This window comes from Sminthopsis crassicaudata, chromosome 4, assembly GCF_048593235.1.
Source record: "Sminthopsis crassicaudata isolate SCR6 chromosome 4, ASM4859323v1, whole genome shotgun sequence".
NCBI classification, from domain to species: domain Eukaryota; kingdom Metazoa; phylum Chordata; class Mammalia; order Dasyuromorphia; family Dasyuridae; genus Sminthopsis; species Sminthopsis crassicaudata.
Genome location: NC_133620.1, coordinates 318,167,431 through 318,191,366, shown reverse-complemented (window position 1 = coordinate 318,191,366; position 23,936 = coordinate 318,167,431). Strand labels below are relative to the sequence as shown.

The 23,936-nt window shown below is 34.6% G+C and overlaps 1 protein-coding gene across 5 annotated transcripts in view; it reads right to left on the bottom strand.

Annotated features, from left to right (window-relative positions):
• Window positions 1-23,936, bottom strand: part of RPTOR (regulatory associated protein of MTOR complex 1) — a 500,255-nt gene that overhangs the window by 203,960 nt on the left and 272,359 nt on the right. For all 5 annotated transcript variants that reach the window (XM_074260362.1, XM_074260363.1, XM_074260364.1 and 2 more), the window contains one exon: window positions 7,794-7,869. In XM_074260362.1, coding sequence (XP_074116463.1) covers window positions 7,794-7,869 — 76 coding nt within the window. The remainder of the gene's footprint in view (window positions 1-7,793; window positions 7,870-23,936) is intronic.

Sequence of the window (23,936 nt, the reverse complement as noted above, 5' to 3'; positions counted from 1 at the left end):
CCAAAATATGGTTAATTATACTTGAAAGGCAATTTGTGATTAAGGAAAGGTAATGTTTTTCATACTTAGTATAATACTCATAAATTATTTTTTAAAAAGAAATTGGGTAAGTAAATATAAGTTAAAAGAAAACTAGCAGACTGATTTTTATTCAGGTATATTAACATAATTAAATCTCCCTGTCTAACTTCATTTAAAAATCTGTCTTGGTCTACGGATTTTTACATGCTTCTCCCTTTGCTAGTAATGTCTGCTGGGTCCTGTATATAGATATATAAAAGGAGAAGAAGATTGTTATCTTCAACAAGGGAACTAAACCTAGCAAAGGAAGAAAAAGCTCTCCTCGCTCAGCGTGACTGAGAGAGTTGGTCTTGTTTTCAAAGACTCAAGAGAAGTTTAACATAGAGAGAAAAAGCATCTTTTAATGATGAGACAGGCTCTGGACTTTCAATTATGCCAAAACCATGCCATGACAGAGGCCCCTTTTATCTCTCAAAACATTGCCCAAAGCAGATATTCATTCTAGAATGGCCAGGATTCTTTTTGGTATCATTGCCACTGGGTGCCAGGGCTAGTTTCCTATTTTTAGGTAAATACAACAAACACAATTGGCTCACACAGGAGCCAATTCCTCTGGACTAGGAGTATTAAAAAAAAAAAATGTTTAATAGTATTAAGGAATTCCTGTTCCCAATTTTCTTTGTAGATTATACAAAGATGTTTAAAGAAGGGAAATGGGAGAATTCAGACAGTTTGCAAGAAACACTTATTATTTAATCAAATAAAAGAGATTTTCCCATCATTTTTACCAAGAGAAAGCAACACCATCTATGGAGTACTATCTAATCATTCTTAGTTGCCAATTATTTTTTTTAAAATGTATTGAAAATAGAAAATTAGATAATAGAAAATAGAAAAAAAAAAAGATAAAGAAAAAGAAAGGATTGTCTAGTGTACAGCAGAATATAAGAGAGGATTCAAAATGTGTTACAATAAATTTTCATTTCAAGAAATTACACAACAATAGAACATATATTCAAAGCTGTCCATCTTTGCTTTGTTTTTTCTTTCTTTTCATTTTTTCCCTCTGCTGTGCACTTTTTACTATATTCTTTTTCCCCTTTTCCTTAACCACAAGAAAGCTAAAGCCAATAATAGATATATTTATGTATATATACATACATATGCACATATATACATATACATGGACATATATATAAGTACACACATAATCACAGATACATATATTCATATACATGTACGTAATATTGTATTGTGTTTATCTGTCTTCTGTCTGGGAAGTAAAAGTTCCTGTGGCTGGGGCTGATGTTACCTTCCAACTCAGCTAATTCCGGAGTAGGACTTGATCTTTTAGTCCTTGCTATTTGAGTGGAATAGCATGGAGTTGTTCATATTTTATAGAGGCCAAATCTCTATATCTTTCTTCAAATCTTCTTCAATGATCCCAAGGGGACCACAGTTCTTCCCCAACTCCTATTTGTTTTTAATTTGGCCTGGAGTGACATGGTTTTGGCATAATTGAAAATCCAGAGCCTGTCTCATCATTAATTGTGGGGGGAATCTGGAGAAGTTAGAATTTTCTGAGCTACTTTACTATCTTTCCAGAATCGTCTCTCCCTATCATGTCAGTTACTAGTTCTAAATTAAAAAACGCAAATTAGATTATATCTTTCTTGACAGGGACTTGCCATGTTTGATACTACCCTGCTACCTCAATAATGATATGTAATGCATTGAATTTTAAGGTGACTAAGAGGCATAAAGTAAATAAAGAATATTTAAATATAGATTACAAAAATTTGTTCAAGATTCTTGGCATAGAGATTTAAACCTACTCTTCAATATTGAGTAGTATGGTATAGAATCAAAACTAGACTTGGAGTAAGAAGACTCATGTCTGAAACCTAATTTTTATCACTATGTAATATGTCTATAGAGAAGGCAGAATCTCTTAGGGTCTTAGTTTCCTCATTTTTAAAATGCACCATTGTATGTACAATATTTTTTATCAATATATTATTTTCCTGACAGGGTTGTTATTTCGATGAAATAAGCCATTAGAAATAAAATGTTTCAAAAACTTCATGGTGTTATATAAATGCAAGCTTTTATTAATACTAAAAAAAGTAATTTACTCGTCCACTCTGTTGGTACAGATACATTTCTTCCCACCCTCTATGTTCATTTGATAAAGATCCACATTCAATATAATTCAAAATTTCTAAGAAAACATAACTTAGTTAGATATGGAATACTAGCTTAGCTGCTTAAATGAATTGCTTAATTTCTAGCAACAAGAAAAATTGAGTCCTCTTGCATCTATGCATAGGAGATAGTCTTTTTTTAAAATGCAAATAAAAAAAACTTTTATTTTTAAGTACTTGGGAGACTAAAGTTCAATACGTACTATCTAGTCTTGTCCTAGGTAGGAAGGACAAAGTTTTCTCCCCTTCCCCTATTGAAATTTACTTACTTACTTAATATCGTCCCCCCCAGTTACATTCAAAACAATTTTTTATTCACATTTGTTTTTAAGATTTTTGAATTCTAGGTTCTCTCCCTATCCCTACTCATAATTAAGAATCACATGTGAAGTTATGCAAAACATTTCCATAAAAGTCAAGTTGTGAAGGGAAACATAGATCTCACACGCTAATGAAAATAAGAACGCTCAAGAAAAATTAAGTTAAAAATAAAGAGATAGAGAAATAGAGAATGTTTCCATTGTATTCAGACACAATCAATTCCTTCTCTGGGTGGAGATACAGTCTAAACTAAACAACAGAGGCAATCATAAAATATAAAGTTTAATCATTGTAACCACTTTGTAATATATAATAATATTTGTATATTTGTATAATTCTAACCATTTTGTAATATATAATAATACTACATTACTTACTAATCAAGTAACTTTACATGAAATTGAAAAGTTTCTGAACCAAACTAACAAATCTGGCATAAGAAGGGAAGTAGTTAAACGGGAAAAGAAAAATTTTGAATCAAATTTCCCTGATAAGAGTTTTCTATGCAAGATATAAATACTTACATATACATATATACACATGTGCCATTATAAATGCCATTCTCCAAAACAGATTAAACAGTCAACGGACATGAAAAAATAATTTTCAAAAGAATTGTGAATTATTTACATATTCAATTCACTAATAACTAGATAAATTCAAATTACAACAAATCTACAATTTCATTTCGTATTCAGCAAATTGGCAAAGATAAAAAATGTTGGAAAGTTGGTAGAATAACAAGCATATTCTATTATAACAAGCAATATCAATTATAAAACTATTACATTATTAGTAGAGCTATAAAATGGTATTGTTATTTGGGAAAGCAATTTGGAATTATGGAAATAAATTGATTAATACATCTATATCCTTTGTACTATTAATATTGGGATTATATCCACTGATTGGGGAATGCCCAAATAAACTGTGATATTTGAATATAATGAAAAATTACTTTAAGAAATGACATATTTGATGACTATACATAAGAATGAAAAGACCTAGAGAAACCAATGCAAAGTGAGGAAGCAGATGTAGAGGGCTGAAACTTTGGAGAAGTATACTTGAAACAAGGTGTTAACTCAGTAGAACTGATGAGGTAATGGTTCTTTAGTTCACATATATCCTTAGTATTTAGTATGGTGATGTAATGGTTCCCTAAGTTCATCATAATCAGTACCCTTTAATGATGTAATTACAAGAAGGTATTATAAGGGCTAAGGACTGGAAGATAGACATTCTATCTTTGACTAGCCTGGTGGTGGCTCTCCTGCCTCCTGCACTCCTGCATTAAGATCAAGGCTGATCCCGAGGTCCTCCAGAAAGCTAGCTCAAACACTACAAGCAGAACTAAGAAAATAATAGGTATAATAACGACAACAACACAGATTATAAGAAACGTGAATTAGCAAACTTATAAAGATTGGTTGGTTGGTTGTTGTCCTTTGTTCTTGAAGAGGACTGAAATGGCATCATTATGTTAGTCAAGTTACATTGGGTTCAACTATGGCTGATGAGGCCAATATGAGCTCAGAATGCTCTATCACAGGGTAGGGCACAAAGAGTCCATGTGAACATCTGGAGCAAATTCTCACATTTCTCTTGAGCTATTTTAATTCTGCTTTGTATATAGAGCAGAGCACCTTCTCTGATAAGAGAATGCCATGCTGGGCAGTCCTGTGCCAGTGCCTCCCATGTCACACAATCAATTCCAAAGTTTTCCAAAGTTTTTATTATTATTATTATTATTATAGCTTTTTTATTTACAAGATATATGCATGGGTAATTTTTCAGCACTGACAATTGCAAAAGCTTTAGTTCCAACTTTTCCCCTCCTTTCCCCCCAACCCTTCCCCCAGATGGCAGGTGCCAATACATGTTAAACATGTTAAAGTATAAGTTAAATACAATATATGTATACATGTCCAAACAGTTATTTTGCTGTACAAAAAGAATTGGACTTTGAACTAGTGTACAATTAGCCTGTGAAGGAAATAAAAAATGCAGGCAGACAAAAATAGAGGGATTGGGAATTCTATGTTCATAGTCATCTCCCAGAATTTTCGCTGGGTGTAGCTGGTTCAGTTCATTACTGCCCTATTGGAACTGATTTGGTTCATCTCATTATTGAAAATGACCACGTCCATCAGAATTGATCATCATACAGTATTGTTGTTGAAGTGTATAATGATCTCCTGGTCCTGCTCATTTCACTCAGCATCAGTTGATGTAAGTCTCTCCAGGCCTTTCTGAAATCATCCTGCTAGTCATTTTTTACAGAACAATAATATTCCATAATATTCCTATATCACAATTTATTCAGCCATTCTCCAATTGATGGGCATGCACTCAGTTTCCAGTTTCTAGCCACTACAAAAAGGGCTGCCACAAACATTTTTGCAATACATTTATATTATTTTTATTATATATATTTCCCTTCTTTAAGATCTGTTTGGGATATAAGCCCAGTAGTAACACAGTTTGATAACTTTTTCAGCATAGTTCCAAATCGCTCTCCAGAATGGTTGGATGTATTCAGTTTTCCAAAGTTCTTGAGAAACTTTGAGAGTGTCTTTGTATTGCTTTTCTGATCATGAAGCATCTGCACTTCAGAGGATGCATTGAATGCAGAATCATTTGCAAACAAAAAACCATGCTCCCCTCCACTTTAGTTTTGGCTGATAGCCCTTCCAAAATGAAGAACTGATCATTAGATGCCATGTTTGTCCTCATACAAGACATTTGACAACATGGCTGAAAATATCATGCTGGAAAGCATGAGAGCAAGTACACAGCATTGTTTCACTTTATTGGTCACTGGGAAAGTGCAAGAGCAGCATCCATTATCCAGAACCTGGGCAAGCATGGCATTGTAAAAGCTGATATATAATAATTAATGGGCATTTCTGGGCAACCAAATCTTGACTTAATATTCCATATTCCTAGCAATATAAATTGGAAATAAATTGTTCCCCTGTCTGAAAATTGTTCTAATCTGCTAACAATTTTTCCAGTAGTGTTTTTGCCTCAGGAGCACAGCTTTTATTGAATGAGAATATTCAGTGTGGAGAGGATAAGTCTACGATTGCTCTAGCACTCTGTACCACACACTGCCTTCGTCATTTTCACATCATATCTACTTCTTTTCCTTATAGTCACATAGCTTATTAAATGCCAATGTTTGCTGTAAGGGCACATCCATGAAGTTTTATTGCCTTTACATAAACAGAATACATGTTGATGATGAGGTCATGAAATGCACAAATCTTTAGTACTAAAAAACCACTTCTGTGCTGTTTTCAATTCCATTTCTCCCAAAGATTCCCTACCATGTTGAATAATCTCAGCCTATTACAGCATTAAAATCATCCAGAATTACATGCTCATCCTCTTTCAACATGTTGGTGACAAGAGTCTCCAGGTCTTCATAAAATTTTTCTTTAACCTCATCAGGATTCACATAGTGAGAACACAGGCACTGATGAGGGTGGTTGGTGGTGTTCCTGCAAGTGACCATCTCATTCTCACAAGCCTGCTGTTTACTCCTTTTTGGCAGACATACAAGATTGTTGACTGGATTAATTTTGATTGCAAAACCCACACTAACTTCACTGCAGACCCTCTGAAAAATGTATATCCAGGTCCAATTGGCTAGATTTCACTTGCCAACCTTGTTTCACTCTCTCTTTGAATGCAATACCTACAGAGTTGTTCATCTTTCTAATTTCTAATTTACTGGATTTTGTGTTATTTATAAATGTGCAAAACATTCGCGTGCAGATGGTGAGCAGAATCAACTTTGCCTAAGTTTTTGTATTTTTTTTTGGGGGGGGGGGAGACTGCAGGGTGGGATTTCCCCAAGTTTTATGGTAATCAGGCCAAGGTTGGGTAAGCAAACAATTTTTTAGGGCACCTTTTCTAGCCTCTTCCTCACAAAAAAGGTAAGCAATGTGATCCTTACAAGGCCACTCAGACATCCAGATAGTTGTCGATACCCATTGCTGCCTCCATTGAGAAGATGACCCTAAGGCCTGGGCTGCCTCTGTGCAGGGCTGTGACTACAACCCCCAGTGTACCTGCACCTGCTGCTTTGTCACTTGCCCATCACTACAGTACTCTAAGATAGGTAGAAATGGTAAAATAGTATGGGTGATATCTTTTGATTCATGTGTAAATTGGATTTAAGTGAGGCAGAGTTTCATGAAGTCATAGACATCCCTCTCTCTTCCAAAGTCATCACAGTAGTGGTAGGACAGAGTCAAGACCACTGATGATGGCCTTGGTACCACCAAGCTCTAAGTGCTCTACAACTACAGCTGCCTTCATGGCCATTAGAACAAAATGTCTTCACATGCTTGAGCTGGACACCTCTTAACTCACCAAAGGGTTGACAATCCCTTGGTTACTTTTGACATGATTTTGCCTGTCTGCCAAAATGGTTTAATACGGTGTGGCCACTGAGAATGCTATAGCTTCATAGAGCCTGTCACAGGTAAGAATTAGGTAGATCAGTTGGCTACTAAAGGTAGATGGGTAACCCTGAAAAGGAATTGACAGTCCTCACCCCAGAAGAACTAATCTTCCCTTAACTATACTCTTAAAGATCAAACATGACTCAAATGAAGGGATTGAAGAAAATATACTCATTACAACTCATCAAGGAAGTGGGTGGCCTACAGGTATTAAGCATTGCACATATTTTTGGATTTTTAAAAATTTATTACTAAAATTTGCTTATTTAATTTTTTTCCCCTTTCTTTTATCTTTAAAAATATTGTCATATAGGATAGCTCTTAGGTAGTGGCAAGAATAGTGAAGATAGCTATGATGATGTAAAAAACAGAAGACATCAATAAAAACAAACAAAATAATATCAGTTACTAAAAAAATAAATAAAGAAAATGATTTTGGCAAGTCAAATGTTGCCTTCTCTTTTCCTTCGTCACAAAGACTTGTGTCCAATTCTGTTTGGCCACCTTTGTCTTAAATTAGAACATTTTAATTATTGAAGGTTAAAATGAAGAATTTGTAACAAAGACACTGGATATCTCTGAAAAGCAAAAATATCTAGAACTGTATCTTTGACCTAGAATAAAAAGGTGAACAACACAAAAATGTACAATTTTTTCACATGTCAGTGAAATCTTTCACACGGAAATCAGAACAAAGACACATTTCTAGCCAAATACTGAATGGAATGGGACATGAGGATAGTGTTTAGTGCTTATATTTATAAGGACTTACCCTAAATGCAGTTCCTTCCTCTATAATGGTTGGCAATTGGGAGAGACAAATATCAACTGCTAGGTCCCAAGCTTGCCTGGAAAAATAAAAAGAGGAAAACATAAAAATGACTATTTTCTTTGGATAATGGAAGAAAATCTACAATAAAATGAAAGATGAGCTGATATAGTCTACAACAAATATTTTCTTTCCTTGATTATTTTATGATTTGAGAAAAGGTATAGGAGAAAAACTACTACAACATATTTAGAAACATGATGACAGAACCTTTTAACCAGTGAAATGCATGAAGAGCTGTTCACCAGTGTCAATGATCTTAGTGTAGCTATTTAAGCTATTTACTAGATTTTGGCTTTTTTTTTTTTTTTTTTTTTTTTTTTTTTTTTTTTTTTTTTTTTTTGTGGTAAAAAGAAAGACATACTAATCTCAAAAGGGGAAATCTTACCAATTTCTAATGGAATTAGGCCACTGGAGGCAGTTTACCTAAATCATTGGCCAAACAGGATAGAGATTTACATAAGTGAATCTGGTTTGCTCAAAATGAATTTGTATGTTAATCTGGGGTGAATGTGGAAATATGAATTATTAAAGAGAAACCATATAATGGTTACTGCAGGCAGCTGGACTCCTATCCAATTACTTCCAAACTTAGAAGGCAGAGAGAATCATTCTTAGCCCTAGAGAAAAGCAAAATAAAACAATTCCTACATACAAAGGAATTTCATTGCTCTAAGGGGCCTGAAGTTAGAGCAATCAAGTTCCAGGTGGCAATGTGACAACTTAACCATGTGTCAGAGTAAGTACTAAGTAGTAACAGGTAAGTATAGGTAGCACCTACCAATCAGTCACATAGTTTTAACTTCATCTTTTGCTTCTTAAATAGAAAATGAAGCATTGCTTATTCTTGTTTTAATGATACTATCCTCTAAGTCAACTTGACTAAATTCTTTAGTTTCTCATCATAATTTATTAGTAGTCAGCACCAGGTCATGACTCAACTTCTTCCATCGCCTCAAATCCTAAAACACACATATACTACGTAAAATGTTGAGTACATTTTAAAAAAAACGTGAGTTTTCACTCTGTTTAGAACATTGATCTCTTGAATAAAGCATAAAGGTACTAGCCAGCTAGTCAGCCTGCAGTGATTATCACATCTTCTTAATTCAGCTCTGAGACCAGCATTTCAATTTAACTCATTAAATAATCCTGTGTCGCAAACATAAAAACATGATGATTTCTACAGTTCCAAAAACATTAATTCTTAAAATAACTCGAGATATAGTGAACCAAATTCTCTGAAGTTTTAGTTATGCTCTTGCTTATGTTTCTCTGGAAAGTAATGGTAAATAAGGTGACATTTAGTAGTAGTTGTTTTTTAAAGCAGTAATTTATAAATGACCTGGAAAAGACAAAGTGTCTAATTTATGGGAAAAAATAACTAATGAAGTGGAACAATTTGGATGATTCAGGGCTTGAAATTTTCAGCTGTCACATCATAGATTGCAACCAGGTTGAGCACAGATGCTTAGTATCTGGCTGCTTAACATCTGTTCCTACAACTCAACTGTATCTTGTATCTTAAAGAAACTTTTCATAAACTTTCAACTGATAGGCCAAAATGTACTTCTGAGGTTATCAAATTGACATTCCTCTATGTATCTGCTTTCCTGGAACTTTAACTCACTAGTTATATGGTCGATGGCAACTTATGTAACTAAACTTATTTTATTAGGTTTTGTTCATCTACAAAATGGGGGTTGGGGTGATAGGATGTGATGTTTGAATATACTACTCCTTAAGCAAGTTAGGCATCTAAATAGATGATCCTATTTTACTCATTTTACTTTTCTAGTCTGTTTATCCCATCATAACTTTTGTCATGCAAATTTAGTAATACAAAATACTGATAGTGAAAAAGTTAATTTCTGGATATAAAAATGCTCCTGAATACCACTATGTAAAGGTAATGTGAAAAAAGTTAACTCTCCACAAGATTGTAAATTCTTTGAAACAAAAACTGTCCAATACCTTTCCTTTCATAGCTTGCATTTAGAACAGTGTATGGAACATAGGAGATAAATGTTTATTTACTATTATTGTTTTATTGAATTATTCACTATGAAGTATGATTTTATCATTACCTAAAAAATATCTAGATCAGTAGTGCTGTTCTACAAAGGCTGTTATTGTGAGAGGCTAGACACATTCCAAAGATGTAACTACTGCTAAAAACCTTCTTGAAATAATCTAAAAAACTGGAGGCAACTGTTTGCATAAGAACAATACCCATACATACATATATACATACACACACACACACACATACACACACACACACACACACACACACAGAAAGCTAATCACATTTATTGGGTGCACTGAATTTGCCAAAATATTGTGACATAGGAGATACAAGGGTTATTATTCTCATTTTGCAGATGAGAAAACTATAGCTCAGAGAGGTTTGTCTTGCCCATGATTATAAGCTAGTAAAAAATTGATGTGAGATTTGAATTCTAGATTTTTTTTTTTATTTTTTACTACATGTCCATAACTTGATGTCTCTTAAACTATGTTGTCATTCTTTGGGGGTGGATATGACAGGCACAACTTATTTGAACATAAGGCTGATTAAAAAGTAAGATAATTAAACTGGACAATATTATTTTAGATTCCAAAATATGTGATAAAAAAAACAAGACTGCTTTTTTGCTCTGGTGGTAAATTGGCTCTCAAATCAATTGAATAGTCTCGAAAATATACAGAATAATGCTTACATCAAATTAGAATAAGTATCTAAACTTCCAACGATGACAACTCTGAAGGACAGCAAACAATCATTTGAATGAGTAAGCTCTAGTAGTTAGCTTTAAAAAGTAACCCAAAACAAGTCTTTTCTTTAGAATCCAAATTAGCATATAAAAATTTGGTATCTTTTTTTCCTCCTTATTCCCGTCTATGGTTTTCCCATCATCCTTACTAGTGGTCCTCAAACTATTTAAATAGGGGCCAGTTCACTGTCCCTCAGACTGTTGGAGGGCCAGACTATAATAAAACAAAAACTCACACTGTCTCTGCCCCTCAGCCCATTTGCCATATCCCAGCAGGCCATATAAACGTCCTCAGTGGACCACATCTGGCCCCTGTGGAAGCAGCTATGTGTTTCAGTGGATAGAGAGACCTGAATAAATCATTCCAATAACAAAAGCTTACTAATACTTGGTTAAACTAAAGTCAAAGAAAAACAATACATTCATGTTATTATTGCTGTTCATCCTGACTCTTGGTGACTCTGTGGGCCATAGCATAGTGCATGTCAATAATGTGCACGGGGTTTTCTGGGCAAAGAAACTTGCCTTTTCCTTCTTCAGTGGATCAAGATAAACATCGATTAAGTGATTTGCTCAAGTTCTCACAGCTAGAAAGAGTCTGAAGCCACATTTGATTTCACATCTTCTTGACTGCAGCCCCAGCATTCTATTCACTATGGTGCCACCTAGCTTCCCCAATAATGCACTAAAAATTATCCTGAAAAATAGTGATACCAGACAATTGAAAAGCATTAACTTTCCATTAGATTGTAAACTCCTTGAAGCAAAATTATCTTATACCTTTCTTTTTATATCTGGTGCTTAACATAGTGTATGGCACATAATAGGAATTACAAAGAAAAAGCTACAATGTAACTATAAAAACTGAATATGCTGCTCAGGTAAAATGAACCTTCAATGGAATACATAACTTCTAAGCATTACTAAAGTGTGTAGAAACTTTACAATTCAAAAACAGGAGTAAACATTTATATTGTGGACGTTTCATATCTGGCAAAAATTAGGGATTCTTTTATCTATTTTTGGGAACCATGCTTTTTTAAAAAATTTACATTTTTAATTATAAGTCTAGGTTCTTTTTCTTCTGAAATAATGCACTCCACTGCTTTATGGTAGGAGCTGGTAAATCTTTTGTGATACTTTCAATATTTTTTCTTTAACCTGGAAATTCTGTATTTAAGCTAGAATATTCCTGAAAATTATCATTTCTTTCATGAATCGACCAGTATATTCTTTCTATCTCTACTTTGTTCTAGGTTCTAAAGAATTTGAGCAATTTTCTTTAAATATTTTTGAAAACTGACATCTAGGGTTTTTTTGTGTTTTTAGTTAAAGAATTCAAGTAGGCCATTGATTCTTAATTTCTTAATTGTTTTGTCCTTGAACACAGTGCAGATCAATTGTTTTTCCTATATTATATTATATTACATTTTCTTCCCCAGTCTTTTGACTTTGCTTTAAAATTTTTTAGTCTCATGAAGTAACTAGCCTCTATTTAGTCAATTCTAATTTTCAGGGAGTTTGTTGCCTGGGTAAAGTTTTATACCTCTTTGCCAAACTGGTAATTCTATTTTTAATTAAAAGAATGATTTTTCTTTTCTTCTATCGCTCTTATTTCTTCCCCTCCACTCTCCCATTTCTGTTGAGTTAGTGCCAAAGCTCTATCTGTCTTTGAGTCTTTGGGAATAGATGTTTTAGAGTCATGATCTTTTTTTGGGTTTCTATCTTGAACATCCCTGTAACCAGAATTAAGTTTATGGTGGGTTATCTTTTCGGTTGCTCATTCTAAAGTCCATTTTCTGATTTCAGACTTTATGTGAGGGCAAAACCATGTGCTTTTAGGGGAAAGATCTGGGTTGGTCCTTCTGCTGCATATCTTTGGAGATTAAGTGTTATGCTCCAGAATTTCAGGGACAGCCCAGATTGCGAACCTGCTAGCTTTCCAGAGTCAGAGGTAAACAACATTTATTAAGTGTCTACTATGTTCCAGGTACTGTGTTAAGCATTGGAGATACAAAAAAAAAAAAAAAAAAAAAAAAAATTCCTGCCCTCAAGGTGCTCACAATATAATGGAGGACACAAGACATAAAAAGAAGCTGAAAAGGAGGAGGAGGCAAGAAAGCGAACTTCTCTGGGGGCACAATTGAGTAATACAGTTAGGATGGGGAATTGATCTGAGAAGGTGTGAGTTTCATAACTGACTTCATCTGCTGGAATGATGAGTTTCTGGAGATGTTGAAGTCCAGGACAGTAGGATGGTGGAATATGATCAGAAGAGTTCCTTGAGTGCTTTCCTTAAATGAAGGAGATGGGAGGACTTCCCAAATGTCTACACCTCACCTACTCCAAATAGAACAAAATCTGATTTCTATCCTCAAAATTCAAGCTCTACAAGATTCTGATCTGGGTTTATATCTAAGGAATAGTTGATTGCTATTAGAATCAGCCACTATAAACCAGCTAGAAATCTGCTGGTTCAGAGTACTTCAAGTTCCTCCTCCCTATTTAACTCTGGTTGCCAACCATATCATTCAATTGAAAATGATCTCTCCAAAGTTATCAAAGATCTATTAACTGCCAAAACAAGTGGCCTTTTTTTTCCCCCAACCATCATACTTCTTGACTTCTGTGGCCTCTGCTAATCACCTTTTTCTTGATATCCAACTCTCACTAGGCTTTTGGGACCCTCCTCCCTCCTTGTTCTTCTCCTACTCCTCAACCTCATCCTCTGCTAGATTTTTCACACAGGTTACATCTCCTAAAAGTGGACATCCCCCATCACTCTGACCTGAACCCCTTCTCTTCTCTTCTCCCTCTATACTGTTTCACTTTCTGACCTCAAAACTCCCATGAATTCAATTTTCATCTCTATGTTAATAATCTTTCTACCAATGTCTCTGCTAATCTCCAGATTCCAATCTCCTATTGTCTTTCAGACAGCTCAGACTGGTGTATAGCAGATACCTTGAATCCAATATGTCCAAAAATGAACTCATTATCTTTCCCTCAAATTCCTCTCTTCCCAATTTCCCTTTTATTGTAGAAGGAATTATGGTCCTCTTAGTCACCCTCACTTGCAATCCAGTTGTAATCACTGATTCTTCACTCTTTCTCATTCTCTAGATCCAATTTGGTGCCTAGCTAAGGTCTGTCAATTTTATTTTTCTAACATTTTTAGCTCCCTTAAGTAGGAAAGAGATCTCTTAATTCTACTGATTTCTTTCTGTTAATTGTTTTCAATTTTGTATATAAGTATATAAAGTACAATTGTTTGGATTATGTATACATATGTATGTATAGATTTGTATACCTATGTATAATTGTTTGCCTCATTATTACATGAGCTACTTGAAAGAAGAGTTCATTTTGTATCCTTAATGAATCTCCAGTACTTAGCACAGTGCCTGGCAGATAGGACTTACTTCATAAATGTTTATTGTTTGACTGACTTTTCCCAATTCTCCCAACCTCTACCCCTAAAGCAAACTTAGCTCTGCTAAATCACAAGAAAGGGAGAGGAATTAGGTTGGCTAACAATGATCCTAAAGGCAGTGGATCTTGGCCTGAGAGAAGAACTAAGAGAAACAAAACCAGAACCATTCATTCCATTTTTTTTTTTTTTAGGTGAGGAGGTTATGGCAGTACTGCAGTAATGCTAAGTCAAAAATTAGGACTCAATGCAAATAAAGAGTGTTCAATGCAAAATTAACAAAACATAAATAACTGATTAAAAAAAATAAAAGATGGAGAATCACTTTAAAGAAGTTAAACTACTTTTGAATCCACTTTGCTACCCTCTTTCTAAGGTTGAGTTTATTCCATTCACAATCAAGATAATAACTGTGTTTTGTGTTTTTCCCTCCATTTCTGCCCATCCCCACCCAAATAAAGAAAAAAGAAGTTTGGAAAAGATAGGAAACAGAATTAACATTAGTAATCTATATAATAAGTCATTTTGCCCTTTCACACTTCATCAAAGTATTGGGTTCTTAAACTTTCTTTTTTTTTAATGTCTCCTTTATCATTAGCTTTCATTAGATGGACTTTATTTTGCCTGATACTATTCTTTTCCCAACTTATAATGCCCTCTCTTAAGGCCCTCTACTCTCCTATATCCCATAATGTAATACTTGTGTTGAATTGAATATATTTCTATATGCCTGAGTCATCTGAATAGTTAACCCCTCTTTGCCTGGTTTAGTAAAATTAATGAAATGGCCAGCCTACCAATCCCAAGTCCCATGACTATAAACTCTTTCTCTAGATAATCCAAATTATGGAAGAGTAAGTTCCTCCATTATCAATTCTTTCCCAGAGTATTCATTCTCCCCTCCCTCCCCCCACTTTTTTTTTTTTAATCTCTCTTAAAATAAACAAAACAGAACAAAGACACACCTAGGTCCTGAGTTTGTCTTTCTTTATTCCCTCTGTGTCCCTTGAAGACAGTGAAGATAGTGGGGTTCAGAAAGTTCACCTGTCTCTTCTTTGCCTATTAGAATATAAGCACTCTATTACAACATATTGTTATGTCCATTTCTGTAAAGACCATTAAATAAAACTGGCTCAGGCCCAAAGTCTTAATACTTTAAAATGACTCAATTTAGACTCTGGATTTCATGTAATATATTTAAGAATTATAACAATTTATATTCAAATAAATTGGATTTACATAACATTGCTTCATGAGACTTAAAAAAAAATATTTAGGATACTGGCCATAAAGTGTTAACTTTCAAAGACAATATAACTTTTTTCTCATGCTCTTAACTTTGGATTTTATTTTTTTAATTTTTAATTTTTTGTTTTAATAACATTTTGTCCTTACCAACTAGCCTTCTGAGAGTTTAAAAGTTCTGTGCTAATTTAGATTTATGAAAGTGTTTGTATGGTAGAGGAAGAAAAAGAAAGCACAAAAACTTCATCTTTGTTAAATTTTAAAATGCAATCAAAATATAGATGAAATTAAAAAGATCTGGAGAGGGAAGGGAAGATCTTTAAGACTCAAGATGAACAAAGATGAAAAAGAAAATTACTCCATTTTTGAATACTCCAGAATATGAAATAAAATAAGTTTCATTTCTTCCCACTGACATTCACTTTCCCCTGGACAATGGGCTATCAATATAATTAAGTGGTAATCAGGACATAATCAAAACTGCTTCAAAGTACAAGCAATAAATAGTTCTCTTATGTTCAATAAATGCACTGACTTCAGGCAAAATGTTATTCAGCACTGGTAAAGAAGATATTTATTTTAGGTGGAAGCAGTAGGCAAAGTCAATTATTGTAATTAAACTCAATATAGATCCTTTAAATTTGACCAAAGGGGAGGGAAAGTTAATTTCAGGCACTGGAAGAAGAGAAAGGTGTGTGTGTGTGTGTGTGTGTGTGTGTGTGTGTGTGTGTGTGTGTGTGTGTGTGTGTGTGTATATATATATATATATATTAGAGAGGGCACTAAAGGATCAAGAAGGAAGCATCTTATAAACTATAAAGATGAAACTTTGCAAGCAGCTGACACAGAGGAAAGAACTAAGTGTTAATATTTTGCTGCAGTTTACTACATGAGAAAAACTCATGTCAAAGTTGCATTGGTCATTACTGTAAAAAATCATAATGTTACAATGCTGTTTACTTCACCAAAGTTCTATCTGAGGCAAAGGGTGCTATTGCCTGAAAAATTTTTCTTTTGCATTTCTGGAAGGTCATAAAATGTTATCAGAAGAAACAAACTATATGGGAAGAAAAATTCTTCTTATCAGAGAATCAATAAACTGGGAAAACATTTTTACATTCAAAGGTTCTGATAAAGGCCTCATTTCTAAAATATACAGAGAATTGACTCAAATTCATAAGAATTCAAGCCAATCTCCAACTGATAAATGGTCAATGGATATGAACAGGCAATTTTCTGATGAAGAAATTAAAACTGTTTGTAGTCATATGAAAAGATGCTGCAAATCATTATTGTTCAGAGAATTGAAAATTAAGACAACTCTGAGATACCACTATACACCTCTCAGATTGGCTAAGATGACAGGAAAAGATAATAATGTGGGAAAAGTGGGACACTAATACATTGTTGGTGGAAATATGAATGATGCAGCCATTCTGGAGAGCAATTTGCAACTATGATCAAAAAGTTATCAAACTGTGCATACCCTTTGATCCAGCAGTGTTTCTACTAAGCCTGTATCCCAAAGAAATCTTAAAGGAGGGAAAGGGATCCACATGTACAAAAATGTTTGTGGCAGGCCTTTTTGTAGTGGCTAGAAACTGGAAACTGAGTGGATCTCCATCAATTAGAAAATGGCCGAATGAATTTATAAGAATGTTATGGAATATTATTGTTCTGTAAGAAATGACCAGCAGGATGATTTCTTAGAGGCCTGGAGAGACTTACATGAACTGATGCTAAGTGAAATGAGCAGAACCAGGAGATCATTATACATTGCAACAAGACTATATGATGATCAATTTTGATGGACATGACTCTCTTCAACAGAGATGATTCAAACTAGTTCCAACTGTTCAGTAATGAAAAGAGTCATATACACTCAGAGAAAGGACTGTGGGAACTGAGTGTGGACCATAACATAGCATATTCACTCTTTCTGTTGTTGTTTGCTGGCATTTTGTTTTCTTTCTCATGTTTTTTTTTCCCCTTCTTGATCCGATTTTTCTTATGCAAGATAACTGAATATATTGGATTTAACATATATGTATATATAACATGTATTGGTCTACCATTTAGGGGAGAGGAGTGGGAGGAAGGAAAGGAAAATTTGGAATAGAAGGTTTTGCAAAGGTCAATGTTTAAAAATTACTCATGCATATGTTATGTAAATAAAAAGCTTTAATAAAAAATTCTTCTTATAAAATTAAATCATCAAGTTAAATTTATTTATGTTCCCCTCTATTATCCCATCCCTCCTTCCCATACCTACCCCTTGCACTAGACTTATGATTTCACCTGTTTAGCTTTTTCTATTTGGGCAGCCTGACATTTAATTTACTTCTGGTGTACTGAGCAGTTAAATGTTTAGTCCAGAATCATTTAATCATTATATTCCAGAGGAAGAACCTGAATTATGGACCTCCTAACACAGAGACCAGGTCCTTTTCACTGTCATTTTATTTTTTTGATCTCCTACAAATGGAAATATTAACATAAAACAAACTTATTGTCAGAGGATTCAAATCTTTTTTTTTTTTTTTAAATGGTGACCATAGCATCAAGTCTTATAAAAGTAGCCCCAGAAGTGCTGACATGAAATGGCAATAGAGTGTGTTTCCTTCACTTTGATGTTACCCAGTCATTTTGTGTAAATATAAAAGACCATATCTTTAGCCACATTGGTTTAGACCATATACGTTTATTTGTTCAGGCCAATTTGTAAAATTAAAGAACCAAAATAAGAAAACCATGGGGGCAACTAGACAGTGCAATAGATAGAGAGCTGGGCCCAGAGTCAGGCAGATTTGAGTTCAAGTACAGCCTCAGACATTTACTAAGTATATGACCTGAAGCAAATCACTTATAACTGTTTGCTTCAGTTTGCTCATCTATAAAATGAAAGCAGCAAATAAAATGGCAAAACTACTTCACAAAACAAGCAAACAAAAACAAAAAAGGAGTCACAAAGACACCTGAAATAACTAAAAAAAAAAAGAGAGAGATGAATGATATACACAGACTGTGATGAATAAGCAATAGTTGAACTAAATGATTTATGAAGAATAAGAACAAGAAATTGATATTTTCCTACTTTTTGAAAGGGGATTGAGAGTAAAGGCAGAAGAAAAAGAAAAGAAATAATTTGCCAGCTTTAAAAAAAAAAAAAACAACATAGCAACAAGTGATAAAGTGCGAAAGAAATGAATACAAAGAAAACTCAGCAAAAACATACATTTGATCTTTTCACTATTGTTATATTTTACATAAATCTTCTCCAGGTTCTACTCACTCTGCATCAGTTCATACAAATCTTTGGGGTTTTTCCTTTTCATTATTTCTTAAAATAGTTTATTTTTTCTGGCTATACATGTACACACATTTTTTTAAAAAAGCATTTCTTTATGAATCATGTTGGGAAAAAAACTCAGAACAAAAGGGAAATAAGATGAGTGGGGGAAAAAAGAAGAAAAAGAAAAAAAGTTAACATAGCATGGTTTATTTACAATCAGTCTCCATATTTCTCTCTCTGGATGGGAATGGTATTTTCCATCCAAAGTTTTTTGGGATTGCCTTGGATCACTGAACCACTGAGAAGAACCAGGCCTTTCATAGTTGCCCAATCTTGTTGTTGATCTTTAGAATGTATTCTTCGTTCTGCTTGTTTTGCTCAACATCAGTGTAAATCATTCCAGTACTTTCTAAAATTAGCTTGTTCATCTTTTTTATAAGGCAATAATATTCCCTTTCTTTCATATACCACTTATTCAGCCATTTCCCAATTGATGGACATCTACACATTTTCCAATTATTTGTCACCCCGCACAAAAAAAGAGCTCCTACAAACATTTTTGCATATGTGGGCCCTTTTCCTTCCTTTAAGATTTCTGTGAGATCCGGAACCAGTAACAGCACTGCTGGGTCAAAGGGCATGCACAGTTTAATAGCCCTTTGGGCATACTTCCAAATTATTCTCCAGAATGGCTGGACCATTTCACAACTCCACCATCAATGCACTGATTCTACATATCTGTAACAAGGAATTTTTTTCCCCTGGCTTTCTTAATAGAGAGGAGAGGGAGAAAATGAGTATCTGAATTATGACACTGAATTTTAAAAAGACAGGAAAAAGAATACAGTAAGTAAGTCTACTATTTACAATAATTCCCTACACTTAACATTTAAAACAAGATAAACACAAGAAAAACATGTGAGGCAATGTAACAGAAGTGAAAGAAATCTAAATGAGGAATCAAGGGATCCGGGTTCTAGTTCTAGTTACAAATAAGTAATTTCAACTGTCATGGTCTGTAAGGCAGCAAAGTACAGTAGAAAAAGAACTGTTGGAATTAGAACCCAAGTTCTCCTGAGTTGTATTACCTTAAATTACTCAAATTCTCCAGTTTGTAGGTTCTTTAGTAATAAAATAGAAGATGTTTATGGGAGTGGGGAAGAGGCAGACTAGATGGTCCTTTCCAGCAGCAATGCTGATCTGTGATTAACTTATAGCTATGACTATCACTGAACCAAATTATCATCACAGCCCAGTCTAGCTTTGACTACGTAGTAACATGGCAGAAGTACGTTGCTGTAAAGGTCTCTTATAGCAGAATATCTGCATATACAATTGAAAGATTTTCTTATTATATGAGAAACTAAAAATCATATGAGACTAAATGTCTCAGAATTCCAAAATTAATTTGCGGTTTGTATATGGAATTCTGAGCTTCAAAAAAAGTAGGAAAATGATACACTGTAAAAATTTAGGGGACATTAAACTGGGCTGTTTAAGAAACCAGTGCTCTGTGTTTTGGCATCTGAGGCAACAGCAGAAGTTAAGAGGGAGGTTAGAAGGTGTCTGGATTAGCACTTCCTACACATTGCTATGATACAACCACACTGTACTCCCCAGGAAGGGAGAGCAGCATGGTTACTTGTTTTCAAAATAAGATTTGGGAGGGAGGAGAGAGGTGGGATGGAAGAGGAGGAGTGACTAGATGTGACCAGAGGATCTGAAATTCTATACATACTCCTTCCCTCAACAGCTTGGAACAATGTGACTTTCTAAGCTGCTTGCAACTGTGATGACTCATAGGATCAAAAAATATGCCAACCAGGCAAGAGTTTTGGTTTTCAGGAAACAGGCACTAGGATGGCAAATGCCCAAGGAAGAAGCCTAGAAGGAAAACAGTCCAGGCATATGCAGAACTCCCATCTGCACTGATCAATCAATCCAAGGCACCCTCAATGGGAATAGAAAGTACAGGCTATTACCTTGAAGAAATGCAAGGATTTTAGGACCTGCAGAAATTGAAAGTGAAAGGGAATGACTCCCCCATGATTTTTCATCAAAAATTAACCAGGAAATGGACTTCTTGTACTTCACCATTCATCTTTTCTCTTTTTTTCTCCCCTGAGCAAAGCCTGAACATATTTTATTTTATGTTTTTAGCCTCAATTTTTGTTACATCTTGTTCATTTTTCTCCTGCTACTTTCATTCCATGGACTTGCTAACATGCTTTAGCTCCCTTCCCTTTCTCATTTTTAAAGGTCCCCTTCTCTGAATGGTGAGTACCTCCCCAAATTACCACTGTGAGGAATTGACTAGACCAGTCATTCTTCATAGTCCCGAGGTCCCTCAGCAGTTTCTTTCTTCCGCCTCCCTCACCTTTCCCACCTATTTCATTCCTTTTATATGCTGTTTTCTCCCATTAGAATATAATCTCCTTAAAGACAGAGACTACATTTTTTTTTTTTTTGCTTGATTTCTATCCCTGGTACTTATTTGCACAGTTCCTGGCACTGGCACTTGTTGACAACTAAATGTTTCAAACTCTCATCCTATTAAATTCCATGGCCCAAGAAATAAAATTAACCCTAATTTACTTATTAGTTTCTTGGGAAACTTCAAAATTTGGACAGTTTAGATTTAAGTATTATTTGAGTAGAGGGAATATTAAAAATAGTAGAAAGTAATTAAGCTCTCTGATCACTGCAATGACTAATCAAGACTGCACTGCAGAGAATAAAAACAAACAAGCAAGCAAACTACACACTCCTGAAAAGGAAGATGATAGTTACTCGGGGTGCACAGGATATATAAGAGGAGTAGCACTTCTGGTATGAGGATTTGCTGAGCCCTTTTTAAGGTTGCTCATCCACCTCTGGTGTCCAACTGATCCATCCAACTTTCACCTATGGCTCCAATAACCTGGAACAGGCATAGTGGCCACACCTTGGTAAATGACTTGGGCATATGGGCTTCACCAGGTTGAAGGTAATCAATAGGCCTCAAAATTATTGATGAGTTGGGGGATGTCTACTCCCTCCAATGTGAAGATTTTCCCTGACAGAAGGGGCAGATGAGAACAATTTGTTCCAATGTCCATAAAAGTGGCCGAATCAGGTGCTGTGGACCTCTTAGCTCAAAGATGCCAAGGTCACCTATTTCATCAATCAGGCATCTTGGCTTTTATCCTGCCACTGCACTTTGATGACTCATGAAGAAATGGTGAGGTTGTTGTACAATTCTGTGCAACTTTGCCTCACTTAAATCCAATAAATGAACAGGTCTAGCCATCAATCATGCTGTCACTGGTCTTCTTAGAAAACAAAGAACAAACAACAACATAACCAAAATGAATTTTATTTTGGTTGACTATGCTTGCCTTTCACAAGGAAGACTTTACTTTCTATCTGTTTTAAAAATATATTTTGAGGAGGAGGTAAAAATATACCTAAAGCAGAGGAATGGAGACGGACATGTAAAAAAAAAAAAAAAAAAAAAAAGAGGATCCTTGAAACATGTAACAAGAAGATGAACATAAAAGGAAATTCAGAGAGAAACAAACAAGCTGGTCAGCTTTAAAACTAACTAGTTGAATTGTATGCTTTTAAAAAAGCAAGCTATTTATAATAGAGATTCATTTTCATATACACATTTGCTTTTTCAAATGAACTGGTCTTTGAAGTTCAAAGTACCCAAAATGAAAATTATTAAAAGAGCCCAGCAACAACAACAACAACAACAAAAAACCACTAGAAATTCTGTTGTCAAGCATATGGAACACATTCCTTTTCCTCTTTCTCCTACTTCTTTATAGGGTTAGATAAATTTCTTTATCCAACTGAATGATTCCCTTTTAGAGTCAAAACTGATGAGATCAAGCTTCAGACACAGTCTCCCTTCTTTCCCTCGATTATAATAGGTCTTTTGACCCCTTTATGTGAACTAATTGTCCCATTATACCTCTCTTTTCCTCTTTTCCCAATACAGACTTTTCTACCCCTTAATGGTTTTTTTCTTTGATATCTTCACATCAGAGTCCATTCACAATCACACTCTCATCTAGGTGATGTCGCCCTCTTTCTGCCCCAGTGACAGATGCAGTTCTCAAGAATTACACTTATAGTTTTCCCATCTAGGGATAACCTTTCAATTACACACACACACATACACACACACACACACACACATCCTCCCACACCCAGCGTTTTACCTTTCTACGCCTCTCTTGAGTCCTGTGTTTGCAGATGAAGTTTTCTGTTTAGTTCTGATTTTTTTTCAATACAAATGATTGAAAGTCTCTGACTTCACTGAAGATCCATCACCTCCCCTTAAAGATAATACTGAATCTTGCTGGGTAGTTAATTCTTGGTTGTAACCCTAGGTCCTTTGCCTTCTAGAATATGGTATTCCACGTCCTCCAAATCTTTATTGTAGAAGGCTGCCATAGCCTAGGTAATCCTGGCTGTTGCTCCTTTATATATGAATTATTTTTATCTAGCAGCTTGTAGTATTTTTCCTTGAAATTGAAGATTTAGTTTCACAACAATGTTCCTTGGGCTTTTCCTTGTGGGATCGCTTTCCAAAGGTGATTGATGGATTCTTTCAATCAGTATTTCCCTTTCTGTTTCTAGAATATTGGGGCAATTTGCCTTATAGAATCTCTTATAGAATAGTAACCAGGATCTTTTTTGGTCATGCCCTTCAGGGAGGCCAATAATTTTTAAATTGTCTCCTCTGGATCTATTTTCTAGGTTGGCTATATTTCCAATGAAGTATTTCACATTTTCTTCCATATTTTCATTTTTTTTAGTTAATTTGACTGATTATAACTGTTTTACAAAGTCATTAGCTTCCATTTGCCTTGTTATAGATTTTAATGTGTGATTTTCTTCTGTTAGCTTTTACTTAACTTTTCCCATCTGGTTAATTCTACTGTTTAAGGAGTTGTTTTCTTCAGACAACTTTTTTCTTTCCTTTTCCAAGCTGCTGACTGTTTCATGTATACCTCTTATTTCCTTTCTCATTTTTTTCTTCAATCTTTCTTATTTGTGTTTGAAAGTCTTTTAGGGAACTTCCAAGAAGCCTCTTTGGACTTAAGAACAATTCATACCACTCTTTGAGATTTCCTTTGTGGATATTGTGTCCTCAACTGAATTTGTGTTTTGGTTTGCTGTGTCACCATAATAGCTTTCCATGGGTCAAGCTTCTTTTCTATTTTTTGCTCATTTTCTTTCCTTTTCTTTTAGCATTTCTTCTTCTTTTTTTTTTTTTCCTTCCTATTTTGAGGATTGAGCTCTGCACTGTCCCAAGCTTCCGGTATTGCTGTGAGCTTTGAATTTTCGCA